This window comes from Hevea brasiliensis, chromosome 8, assembly GCF_030052815.1.
Source record: "Hevea brasiliensis isolate MT/VB/25A 57/8 chromosome 8, ASM3005281v1, whole genome shotgun sequence".
Lineage (NCBI taxonomy): Eukaryota > Viridiplantae > Streptophyta > Magnoliopsida > Malpighiales > Euphorbiaceae > Hevea > Hevea brasiliensis.
The window spans coordinates 27030840-27044726 of record NC_079500.1 but is presented as its reverse complement, the minus strand read 5'-3'; the positions used below and the strand labels follow the sequence as shown (position 1 = coordinate 27044726).

Below are 13887 nucleotides of genomic sequence, written 5' to 3'. Positions count from 1 at the left end.
TGAACCGGAAAATGTGACGCCGCGGTCCTTAGGACTATTGAGAACATAGTGAAAAAGAGAAAATTATGAAAATTTTTTTTTAAGTAGGTCAAATAATTAGGTCAGGGATCTGGAAGAAATATCGAATAACTTGCAAACCAGATCGAAATAGCGAGGGGCAATTTGGTCAATTCACCCCTAGAGCTAACTCCTAACCTAACTGTCCAACAAAATTGGAGAAATGAAAATTTTGAAATCAAGAATTAAATTAAAGAACTAATGAAAAAATAAATGAAAATTGAAAAAGAAAAGAAAAAGTTTATTGCATCATACAAATGACATCATGAATGATGTCAAAATACATTTTAATTTCCCCACCAATTTTGATCAAGTCAATTGAGTAAAATACACTTAAAATACATGAAAAATAAAATAAAAATAAACTAATTCACTTCTTCCTCACAAAAAATCAGTAGCCCACCTTCACCTTTCTCCACCATTGCTCCACCTCCATTAAAGCTTATGTCAAGCTTGATTCCACCCATTTAACCCTACTTTGCCCCTAAATCACTTCATAGAAACTTGTTAACTTCACTTGAGGAAGCATTTGAAGAAGAAAAGAAAAGGAAAAAGGGAGTGAAGTGAAGAATTGAAGTTCAAAGTGAAGGTAAGAAATTTAATTTGAAAATTGTAGTTTATTACTTGTGTTTTTAGCTCAATTAAACTAGAAATCAACTTAAAAATTAAAAGAAAACTATTATGGGGGACTAAAGGGAAATTTGGCCAGCATTAAGGGGTATTGATATTTCATGAATTTGATGGAATTGAAGTGGTAGTTAAGTTAAATTAGGTGTATAAAGGTTGATTGTGAACTTTAATTGCATTAGTTAGCATTAGTTAAAGAAATTGTGTAAATTAGGGTTTTTGGCACTTGGGGTTTGGGGAAAAATTTAGAGAAAATTTGTAATTGATGTATTGGAACCTAATTGAGGTTTGAAATGGTCATTTGAGACCATTTGTGGTGTGTGTGAATTGATAGAACCAAGTTACAATTCGGATTGGTTAGTGTTCAAATTCTAGCAGCTTGACCTAGGTCCTTTTCAGGGACCAAAACTGAAAATTTACCAACCCCATTGGTGTGAGGCCAATTGAGAATGAAACTAGACACAAATGGACTATTTTTCATTTAGGAACCATGCCCAGAAAATGACATTAGGATAGTGAACAATTAGGCCAAATCTGGATTTGGGCACACTGCCCTGTACAAAAATGACCAAATAACTTAAATGACCATAACTTGGTCTAGGAAGGTCCAAATGACTTGAATCTTGTAGCGATGGAAAACTGAGACATAGCTCTACAACTTTCATGAAGAAAATAAACCCAAATTTTGATCATAACTTATCCGAAAAGTCTCTTGCATTCAACACACCAAAACTGCCAGTATCCAGAAAATGCCCAGAATTCTGGGTAACACCAAATTCGGCCAACCCCATTCAAATAGTCATATCTTGGGCTACAAAACTCCAAATGGAGTGATTAAAAAAGGGAATTAAAGTTAAGACAATAAGGAACAACTAATATGATAAAAACTTTGCCAAATTCTAACAGCAACATGACCAATGAAATAGTACAAAATAGGACACCAAATTTGGAAATTTTGAAATTGTTCCTAGGAAACCTAAAAATCTAAGGAGCAACTAAAACTAACAAAATTGGTAACCAAAATGTGGTATGTGGGTGAAATTGAAATCCCTATACCTATTAAGCATAAGAAAGTTAACAAATTGACTTACATAGTGTTGTAAATAGTAACCGCGAAATGAAAATTTCCAAGAACGTTAGTTTAAACATGTTGGGGCTAGAATTGAGTATATATAAATAAATTATTAGATTTGTTATGAGATAAGATACTGAAACACTTTAAATTGCGTGTTTCAGCTGAAAAAGACCTGGAAAAGTATAGGGCAAACTGAGTCAAGGCCTAGAGGTGACTCACATCAGGTTTGTGCACAATAACTTTTCACTTTCGATTTGCTATTAGAAAATTTATTTGAATACATTTTGCAGCAATTTATGCTAAACAATGCTTTGAGAAATGTTGTGTTGCCTACTTTGTAAATGAAAATTTGAAATGAAAATTGATTAATGTTTTGCATGAAATGTCGAATAATATGATTTTGAAATTGTTTTTGATTCACACTTGGCATGACAGTCCCTTACTATGTTCCTCCTCCACTTGTGGGGTTGAGTTTGATATTTGATCATTTTCCTCCCTCTCTCTCTTGCCAGTCTGAGGTGAGTTTGGATGTGTACTCATTAGCTAGCTAGCCACCTCCCTCATTGATTTCGATTAGTGGGGTGAGTTTGCCTTGTCGTGGTGTACAACATGGCATGTTTGAAAATTTTGTGTCATGGCCTAAGTTGTATTATTGATTGGCAACACTGTGTTTATTAAATTGTTTGATCAAATTTGTATTATATTAAGCTTTGAAAATTGTCAAATATTTAAATTGTGGTTTGTTATAAATGTGCTTTGAAAATTGAAATGTGATTGTGAAATATTTGAATTGTGATTTGACAACAAATGTTTTATATTATGCATTTTATACTTTATTGTGCACCACTGAGTAAAATATACTCAGCGATAGCTTCTTTTGCTGTCGCAGATAGGGAAAAGGACATAGCAGCAGAGTGAGCTGCTGCAGTAATAGGAGAGCACAACTTAAAGATTTTTGTACGGGTATATTATTTATACCCATTGTGTTTTGGTTAATGTAAATATGGTATTGTCATATGTATGTATTTAAAATTGAACAGTTGTACAGTAAATTATAATAATATTACCTTTTGGATTTTTATGCCTGTAAATTAAATAGTGATTGCAAATTATTTATTTTAAATGCAATGTGTATAAATTAATTTGAAATATTTGAGATGACAATTTTGTTTTGAATTATGGAGATTGGGTTGATTTGTGTTGAATTGAGTTATTGGTGGTTGAGATTTGATGAAGTGCACTATTTGGAAGTGTTTTCACAAGTTTTGAAGAACTGGTTTTTTTCCAATTATAAATGGCACTCTGCCAAAATTTTTATAAAATTTGTAGAAACTTTAAATTGATTGAAAATTTGATATATGGTTTAACTTTAAATAAAAGTTTTTATTTCCTACCAAAAAAGCTCACCACCTTCAAAAAGTAAGAAAATTATTTTAAAATCCCTTGTAGTGTATTTAATGGGTTATCGGTAGGTGAAGTTCAGTAATTCATTAAGTATACTACAGGATCATGTTATGCCTTATAGAGTGGTAAGGTGTGACACAGAGAGAGGGAGAGATGGAGTGTATTTGATCTTCTGGTAGAGGGACTCAGCAAAACTAAACTGAAGAAATGGGGAAACGTACAATGAAGATGATCCTCAAGCTATTATTTTCCATATACTCGTATAAAAAGGCAAAGTATTTAATTTTCTTTTTCCTGTTGATGTAATGAGATTTTTCTTAGATACTTCGAAGCTATTTTGGTTCATGTTTAGGTCCTTATAGCTGTGCATTTTGTACTGACGTAACAACTACTTTAATCATATGTAGTTGGCCTTAGTTTGCTCCTTAATTTTCTGAGAGTTGTTATTTGATTACTGCTGTAGTTATTAGAGTAGTATGTGGTGTGCATTTGACTGATGTAACTCTGTTTTTATATGTATAATTATAGGTAAAAGAAATCTCTCCATAAGAGAGAGTAAACTATTATTCCAAGACCCTATTCTTTGTAGTTCTTCTTCCTCTGCTTCAGTTTTCAATTCCAAAAATTGTAATAGTGGTATCAGAGCTCTCTATGATCTTTAAGGGCCTGAAACAAAGGGAGAAAACAAGTAAGAATTCCCTACACTAAAAAAAAAAGCCTTAAACACTAGAGTTGAAAGTGATGGCTTCAAGTGGATACTCTGCTCCTATTCCACCTGTGTTTTCTAGAGAAGGCTATGCTATTTGGGCTGTCAAGATGATGGCTTATCTTAAAGCCTTTGATCTGTGGGAAGTGATTGAAACAAGCAAGCATCTAGGACCTTTGAGGGAGGATCCTACTCTTGCACAGATAAAAGCTCATAGTGAGGAATGTGCTAAGGGTTTTAAGGCCTTATCATGCATTCATGCTTCTATTTGTGAGGTGATTTTCACCAGAATTATGGCATGTGAGACAGCAAAGCAAGCTTGGGATTTATTTAAAGTTGAGTTTCAAGGAAGTAAGCAGACAAAGAAAATGTCAGTACTCAACTTGAGAAGGGAATTTGAGGTTCTCAAGATTACAGAGTCTAAAAGTCTAAAAGATTATATTGATAGACTAATGAATGTTGTTGACAAGATCAAGCTCCTTGGTAAAGAGTTAATTGACAAGAGAATTATGGAGAAAGTCTTGTTTAGTTTACCTGAAAGGTTCGAACCAAAGATCTCTTCTTTGGAGGACTCTAAAGACTTAAGGAGGATTTCTTTAGCTAAGCTAGTAAATGCATTACAAGCTATTAAGAAGAGAAGAGCTATAAGATAAGAAGATGCTTCTAAGGAGGCATTTGTTACAAAACAAAAGGTAAAGTCAATAAAAGAAGGAAACAGAAATGGCAAAGAAAAGGACAACAAAGAGAAGCAACCTGAAAGTGCAAAGGAAAGCGAAAAATAAGGGAAATACCCACCTTGTTCTACTTGCAACAAGACTAACCATTTTGAGAAAGACTGCTGGAAGAAGGGAATCAAACCCGTCCAATGTCACTATTGCAAGAAGCATGGCCATATTTCCAAAGATTGTAGAATTAAGCAATACAAGGCTAAAAAACAACCAGCTCAATAAGCAAATTTCACTAGTGATCAGTCCAGGTAGCAAGATGGTCACTTATTCATGTCTTCATAATCACTCAAACAAGTAGACAAACTCACATGGATTATTAAAAGTGGGTGTACAAGTCACATGGCTAGAGATAAAAGCTTGTTCACTCAATTAGATAACTCTTTCAGAACCAAGGTGAAGCTTGGAAATGTTGAATTGGTTCAACTAGAGGGAAAAGAAATAGTTATTGTGCAATCCAAGTAAGGTATTAAATACATTCATGTTGTGCTTTACGTCCCTTGCTTAGATTAAAACCTCTTAAGTGTTGCTTAAATGATTAAAAAGGGTCATTCCTTGCATTTTGAAGATTTATGCTGTCATGTTTATGATGTCAATAGCTATGAGTTGGTCAAGGTGAACATGATTGACAATAGTTTTCCTTTGGTGTCTACTGGTGTATCTCAACATGTGAATAATGCTAAAATGATGATTTTTGGTTGTAGCATAGAAGGTTTGGGCATTATAATCTAAATTTATTGAGGTTTATGCAAAATCAAGACATGGTTAGGGATATGCCTGAAATCTCTACCTGTAATGAAGTATGTGATAGTTTTCAACTTGAAAAATTATAAAAAAAAAAATTCTTTTTCCAAGTAATCAGTCTAAAAGAGTTAGAAAGAAGTTGGAGTTAATCTATACTGATGTTTGTGGTCACATGAGCATTCCTTCCCTGAGCCAAATCAAATATTTCATCCTGTTTATTGATGAATTGACAAGGATGACTTGGGTGTAATTTTTGAACAATAAGAGTTAAGTGTTCAATGTTGTTTAAAAATTCAAAGCTTTTGTTGAGAAGCAAAGTGGCTATGCTATTAAAGCTTTAAGGTCTGACAATGGCAAAGAGTACACGTCAAATGAATTTGATAAATTCTTTGAGGAAGCTGGAATTGAGCATCAGCTTTCAATGCCTTACTCACCACAACAGAATGGAGCCTCTAAAAGGAAGAATAAAACCATTGTTGAAATGTCTAGATGCATGTTGAAGGAGAAGGGACTTCACAAAGAGTTTTGGGCTGAAGCTATTTATACAGCTATGTATGTACTCAACAGGTTGTCCGTTAGATTAGTTGAGGGTAAGACACCCATAAAAGCTTTGTTTAAGACTAAACCTTTTTCAAAACATTTGAGGGTTTTTGGTTCTATTTGTTACATGCATATTCTTGATGCCAAGAGGGTTAAATTAGATGATAAAGTAGAGTTGGGAATCTTCTTGGGTTATGTAGCAAAATCAAAGGGATATAAAATTTATGATATAAAAACAAAGAAAGTGGCGGTATGCAAAGATGTAGAAAATTGATGAAAGCTTCTTGGGACTAGGATAGACAAAAAGTTATATGGAGGCATCAAACTCACAATCAGAAGTCAAATTCAGATTCTAGTGATAGTAAAATTGATGATGGTGAAGCTTCGGATGTTGCTTTTGATGAAGATGTTGATTCTCGCATTGATTCTCATGTGTTGAAGACTAAATCTCTTTCTGAAATTTATGAGAGATGTAATTTGGTAAAGGCTGAACCTGTGACCTTTCAAGAACCTATTCAGTTGGAAGATCGGCAGCAAGTCATGAAGGAGGAGATTGCTTCAATAAAAAAGAATGATACTTAGGAACTCACCATTAAGCCAAAAGGGAGAAATGCTATTGAAGTTAAATGGATTTACAGAATTAAAGTAAATCTTGATGGCTTAATGTGCAAATGCAAAGCAAGACTTGTGGTAAAGGGATATGCTTAGTTGCCTAGTGTAGATTATGGAGACACTTTTGCACCAACAGCTAGGCATGACATAATCAAATTATTATTGTCCATTGCAGCTTAAAATGGGTGGTCAGTTTATCATCTAGATGTAAAATTTGCATTTTTTAATGTAGTTCTTATTGAGGAAATTTATATTCATCAACCAGAGGGATTTAAAGTTATTAGGAAAGAAGACATGGTTCACAGGCTCAAGAAAGCACTTTACAGACTCAAGTAAGCTTTAAGAACCTGGTATGCTAGAATTGACTCACACCTGACTTATCATAGATTCAAGAGGAGTAACAATGAACCAACTTTGTGTATAAAATCTAACAGGAATGGAGTTTAGCTAGTGGTCTCATTGTATATAGATGATATGCTTGTGATTGGAAGTGAACACAAGTTTGTAAATGATTTCAAGAGGGATATGCAGCTGGAGTTTGAGACATTAGATTTGGTGATCATAAAGTATTTCTTGGGTCTGGAAATCTATCAAGAGGATGTGGGAATTTTCATTACTCAAAAGAAATATGCTCTTGATGTGCTAAAAAAAATTCAACATGGAGAATTGCAAGTCTGTGCCAACTCCTCTCAATCAAGATGAGAAGTTTAGTAAGGATGATGGGGCATAAAAGGCAAATTCTTCATTGTATAGAAGCCTTATTGGAAGTTTGTTATATTTGATAGCTTTTGGACATGATTTGATATATTCTACTGGTCTACTATCCAGGTATATGCATTCACTAAGTTAAATTCACTTAGTTGTAGCTAAAAGAAATATTGAGATACCTTAAAGGTTCTATAGACTATGGTGCTTGGTATTTAAAGGGAAAGGAAGTTAAGCCTGAAGGTTTTGGGACAGTGATTCGACAGGTTATTTGGATGATTTAGAAAGTACATCTGGTTTTATATTTTCTATGGGATTAGGTCCTATATCATGGAATTCAACGAAGCAAGATTTGGTGGCACAATCTACTGCTGAAGCTGAGTATATATTAGCTGCTACTACAAATCAGTCCATTTGGTTTAGAAAATTGATAATTGATTTGGGAATTAAACAAGTTGATCATACTGTCATTTGGTGTGATAGCAAATCTGCAAATGCTATAGCTAATAATCCTATTTAGCATGGAGGACCAAACATATTAAAGTGAAGTATCACTTTTTAAGGGAAGCTAAGAAGAATGCTAAGATTAAGCTGCTTCATTGTAAGTCTAAAATGCAACTTACTGATATTCTGACTAAAGCTCTTCCTAAAAGTATATTTAAAGAAATGAGGAAGAAGCTTGGAGTATTTTGGAAATCTCTCAAGAAGGAGTGTTGATGTAATGAGATTTTTCCTAGATACTTAAAAGCTATTTGGTTTATGTTTAGGTCCTTATAGCTATGCATTTTGTACTGATGTAACAACTACTTTGGTTATGTGTAATTGGCCTTAGTTTACCCCTTAATTTGTTAAGAGTTGTTATTTGACTACTGCTGTAGTTGTTAGAGCAATAGAGGGCGTGTATTTGGCTAATGTAACTTTTTTGGTTTTTCATACATAATGATAAGTAAAACAAATCTCTTCATAGGAGAGAGTAAAGTATTATTCCAAGACCCTATTCATTGTAGTTCTTCTTCCTCTGCTCCAGTTTTCACTTCCAGAAGTTGTAACATTTACATATATTACAAACCAACAAAGATTGTAACATTCTCACTATTACTCAAACTCACACAAAAAATGCCATGCATGTCATGCACAAATAAACTAAAACCACCCCTAATTATCCACTCAAGCTAATTATTAAAAAACATTATAATAACAAAAGCAACTAGTTATGAAAACAAAATTGTGGTGAAATCATCTAGCTTCCACTATGGGTGAAAACTAGGAGTTGCCTACTTTCTTTAAGCTATGCTTACGAATGAGTTAAAAGGGTTACATGAGGAAGCAAAACAAGCCCCTGTATTTAGTTTTATTCATGTGTAATGATGTGTTTGGTCATAATTATATGGATAAACAAATTATCTCTCATGTTTAAGCCTCTTAGAGAAATAAGATGATGGTGATGCAGTCGAGTGAAAAGTTCTATTTCTTTGCAAAAATCTTCTTCCCCTTGCTTTGAAACCTTGTTCGTCCTTTTTACTACTGCCACTAGGCCATCACTAAATTGAGCTTTGTAGACAGTTCCAAATCCCCCCCTGTCCAATGATTATGTTGAAGTTATCTATTGCCTCATTTGTCTCCTTATAATTGAATTTTTAGAACATTGATGTATGTCCTAGTCCCATGTGACAACCCCCACCCAAACAAAGTAATACATTATAATAAAAGAAAGGTAAGCTTAAAACATTTTTCCAATAAGAAAACTCATAACCACAACAGTCCAAAACAATACCTTTTTGAAGTTTTCGTATAGACAAAGGAGGAGGGAAGTCTTTTGAAGAGGCCTTATCTATATTCTTAGATTGCTTAAGCTCTCAGTGTTTCTTATGCATGAGAACCATCAAAACTATAAACATTGTAACAACAACAACTGTTTATAGTAACAACAAAGATTGTAACTACAATTCCAACACCTGGAATTAATGTTAGGTGGAAGGATTGTTGTTCTCATTTATGATTACTCCCAAAATAACTTGGATTAGACTATCAGTAACCAATGGACTTGTAACACCCTCAGATTAAGCAGTTCCGTACATTCTACTATTCCAGTGACTAATGTCAGTTCGGACAGCTAGAATATTGAGAACCATAATTAAATTACAGAGAGAAGTCATAAATTAAATGAATAAAGATTAAATGAGGTTGGATAAAAATAAGAAAAATGAAGCACAAATAGGTTAAACGAGCCTGAGACCCGACGATGGGTGACTGACACAGGAAGTGTAACACCCCTATGTTCAGTAGTGCGTTCTACTGTTCCTGTGACCAGTGTTGTCCGGACAGCTAGGATGCCTAGAACTACACTTTGATACGAGTGAGGAGACATAAAATAATGAAATACAAGAAAAGAAAATACAAGAAAAAAAAAGGAAAAATAATAGCAAAGAAATGTAACCAAGTTAAGTGAGCCGAAAACCCTAGCGATGGGTGACCGCATTGGAAAGTCACAGCGTGGATCGTTGACTAGCCCTAGACCGCAAGAAACCCTAGAAAATATTTTTAGGACATAGATAGACACCTATTGAAGTAGAAATACCATTAGAAATATCAAAAAAAAAATTAATTAATTAGTACAAAGAAAAGTGAGAAATCGAAAAAACGGACAAACCCCGGTGTTACTAAAAAATCGGGAATGCAACCCGAACAGGGGCATTGTGGTCATTTGACACCTAGAGTTGCCTTTTGACCTAAATGTCCATTAAAAATAAATGATATTGCACTTAGGAAATGTCATGAAAAAATTAAAATGGGATACAATATGTAAATAGTGAAAGAATTAAGCTAAATGTGCAAATTAGGAAACTTTTAAATCATTAAACATTAATTTATTGGTTAGTACTCCACTAACCTTAAATAAATGGGATATATCAAAGTGGAATTGGGCATAAATCATCATCTTCAAGCTTGGGAAATAACCAGCCGAATTGATCCTCCCAAAACCTCCATGGAAGTCCACCATGGCCAAACTTCCTCCATCACCATGCAACCATGATCAAACACTCATTTCACCATAGTTTCTTCATCAAAGCTTGCACACACACCTTGGGCAGTATGTTGGAAGCAAAAAGAAGAGGATTTGATGAAGTTTTGGTGAAGCTCAAAAAAGGTTAGTGCTAGTTTTTCATCCCTTGCTTCATTAAAGTTTGTATTAAGGTTGAGATGAGTTGGATGGTGAAGAAATTTGAAGGATTCGATGAGTTATTGATATATTCAATTTTGGACAGCCATGAAAGTTTATTGTAGTTGAGTTTTTCTTACCTATAATGAATGGAAATTAAGGTTGATTAACTTAAATGGAAGTGGTAGTAAGTTAATATCCAATGATGTGCATGTTAGTGCTTGAATTAAGGGTTTGAATATGGGTCTTGATGCTTTGGCAAACTGCCATGTTTGGCAGTCTATTAAATCATGAATTTGTGTGTGAATATTTAGTTTATTAATGAAATATGCTAGTATTAGATTATGGGCAGCAAGTGTAAGTGATATTGAAGTATGATTATGTCAAAGTGTATGTGTAATATTGACATTGAGATATGTTGAATTTTGGTGGAAGTGAATGTTGAACTTAATGGTGAATTGTGTGCATTGAGCACTTGAATATTCTGCCCAAAATTGCTGCTGAAATTTTGTACAATATATATATGGAAGTGTTATTAATTGAATATTGAAGTAATGAGGAGGAGAAGGAATATCAAATTGGAAGTGTATGTGCTTTGTGCAGGTTGTGTATTGAAGGCAGTACCTAAATTAGGCCATAAGTGCCAAACTATGAACACAATTGGTATGAGGCCAATGGGGGGTGAAACTAGACACCAAATAGGCCAACTTTCATGTAGAAATGTTGCCAAAATTCTGCCTAGAAACTGACCTTAAAAATGACCAAATCCGAATTAGTGCAATTAAGGCCTGAAAATTGACCATTTGGGCAGCAGTTAGTGTTTTGGCTATAACTCACTCAAAACATGTCCAATTGACCTGAACTTTTTACCATGAATAGTTGAGACATATATCTACAAGTCTTATAAAGACACCAAAGCCCAGAAATGACCATAAGCAAGTCAAATAGCTTGCACAAATTCGGGTCCAAAAACTGGCCGAACCTAAAATGACCTAAAATGACTTAAAGTGACCAATTTTGGTACATTCTGACCAGCAATAGTAAAATGACCATAACTTGGTCTAGTAAACTCAGAATGACCTGAAATTTTGCCCCGCGTGCAACAAGACATAGATCTACAAGTTTGTAGTTTTGACCGAAACCCGAAAACCAAGGGAACTAGGTCGTTCGGCTAGGTCAAACTAGTATCCCGGAATCTAGCAAATTGCAATAAAACGCAAAATATATGTAAATGAATTTGGTAACATGTACCAACCCTAAAAGACTATTGAATGTGACATATTAGTAACATTAAAACCTAATTTACCTAGAACGCATCGAGGGTCGACATCTTAGGTTGACTAAGAAAATAATAGAATTCAATGAATTAATTATCAAGCATTATTGTTAGAGATAGTTTAAATGAGTACTGAAAAACTTCAAATTGTGTTTCTCAGTTAGCAAAGACTCAGGGAAAGGGAAGGAAACACTGAGTCAAGGCTAAGAGATAGTTATCAGAGGTTTGTGCACAACAGTTATTTCTTTTGAATTTTTCAATTAAAATAAATTATGACTATTTGTATATTATTGTTTTCAATTATGGAAATGTGTTTGAATGGATACTTATTGCTTGAAAAGCATTGTAAATGGTTTGAAACTGTGGAAAAATTTATTTAGTGTGATTTGTGAAAATTGAAGTTAATTATGAATTGTGTTGCCATTTTGTGAATGAAATTATGACTTTGGAAAATAATAGGATTCTCATGAATCATTTGAAAAAAATGTTTGGAATTGATTTTGTGTTCACACTTAGCATGACAGTATCACATTATTCCTCCTCCATTTATGGGGTTAAGATCGTTTATTTTCCTCCCTTTCTGGCTTGCCAGTTGAGGTTGAGATCGGATGAGTACTCATTATATAGCTAGCTTCCTCCCTCATTGATTTCGATTAGTGGGGTTGTAGATTGCTTTGTCGTGGTGTACAACGCGGCATTGATCGAAAATTTGTGTCATGGCTTAAGTTGTGTATGAATTGGCAACATTGTGTTCTTAAATTATTTGACTAAATTGTGTTACTATGACCTTTGATAATTTGTGAAATGGAGTTTAAATTCTTATTGACATTCACTGTCTTTTGAATTTAATCATGTTTTGACTTATTGAGATTTATTGTGATATTGTGAAATGGAGTTCAAATTCTTTATGACATTCATTGTCTTGAATTTAACTATGGTTTCAGTATCCACTATTTATATGACCTATGATTTGTGATTTAAAGTTGTATTTGGTTAATGTTGTGCACCACTGAGACATTGTCTCGTGATAGCTTTCATCTTGTCGCAGTAGGCAGACAGTGACGAGGTAGTAGACTAAGCTGCTAGTGCATTCAGCGAGAGATCATCGGCTATACAGAGTATACCACATATTGCATCTTGAACTGTAATGTCTGTTCACTGTATGTATATAGTGTTCTTGGTTTTGAGCAGTTGTATATTAAAATTGTACCTTGAAGTTGTAAAATAAATTGTGAGTTATTTTGGCTTGTAAAATTTGTACTATATTTCTTTTATCTCAGCTTTGAAAATACTGAAAAATTACTGTCGATTTGAGTTGAGAAACATATTGAGTTGATCAAATATTAGAGTTGAGATTGAGAAATATATTTGAAGTGCTTTTTTACATGTTTTTGAAGAACTGTTTTATTCAAAATACAGATTGCACTCCACTAAAATTTTTACAGAAATTACTAATAATTCCAATGTGTTAGTTATTTCACTTCAGTTCAAAATTTTTTTTAACACCTGTAAATAGTGCTCACCACTGTAAAAAGAAGTAAGAAAAGTTTTAAAATCCCTTGTAGTGTATTTAATGGGTTATCAGTAGACGAAGTTGGTAATTCATTAGGTATACTACGGGATCATGTCATGCCTTACAGAGGGGTAGGGTGTTACATTTTTAAGTGGTATCAGAGCGAAGTTTTTAAATTCTGTTTTCACCTATAATTTGAATATTCTTTCTTCATAGTATAACTACTCAATTTCATTGTTTGATACATACAGTACATTACATTATAAATATGCACTAACGGGAGAAAATCTCCTTGTGTTAATTGTTCTGGAGGTCTAAGATCCTCGAATTGACTATGGAAGAGGGTGATCGTTCAGTCGATCAATCGATAGAGGCTGAGGTACAAGTTGAGGCCCCAGCTCCATAAAGTGTCGAAGGCCCAACTGTACCAGTTTTACCAGTAGAAATTACTACACAAATGGCCCAGCAAATGGCCACTTTCTTTCAACAAATGATTGATAATCTGTCAGCCTAAGCCCAAGTACAGACCCAACCCCCACAAGGGCAACATGAAATAGAGAAGAGGGAGAAACCTATGGGTCAGAGCTCAAGCAGTAATTTGAGGAAGCGAAAAGAATTTGAGGAGCCCCGAGCTTAAGGATATAACAGAAGTGGATCATCAGGGCAGAGACCACCAAGGTCCAGTCGTCGATCAACTAGAAGTTCCTACCCTCCCTTCCAATGTGAAACTTGTGGTGAAAATC

General features: G+C 34.1%; 1 protein-coding gene across 1 annotated transcript; it reads left to right on the top strand.

The window, feature by feature from the left end:
• The first annotated feature begins 3904 nt into the window (after positions 1-3904).
• LOC131182115 (uncharacterized) lies at positions 3905-4522 on the top strand. The gene has a single exon (XM_058150760.1). The coding sequence runs from the start codon at positions 3905-3907 to the stop codon at positions 4520-4522; it is 618 nt and encodes a 205-aa protein (XP_058006743.1).
• Positions 4523-13887: the final 9365 nt, after the last annotated feature.

Coding starts and splice junctions, on each gene's coding strand:
- LOC131182115 (XM_058150760.1), top strand. CDS start 3,905: ATGGCTTCAAGTGGATACTCTGCTCCTATTCCACCTGTGTTTTCTAGA.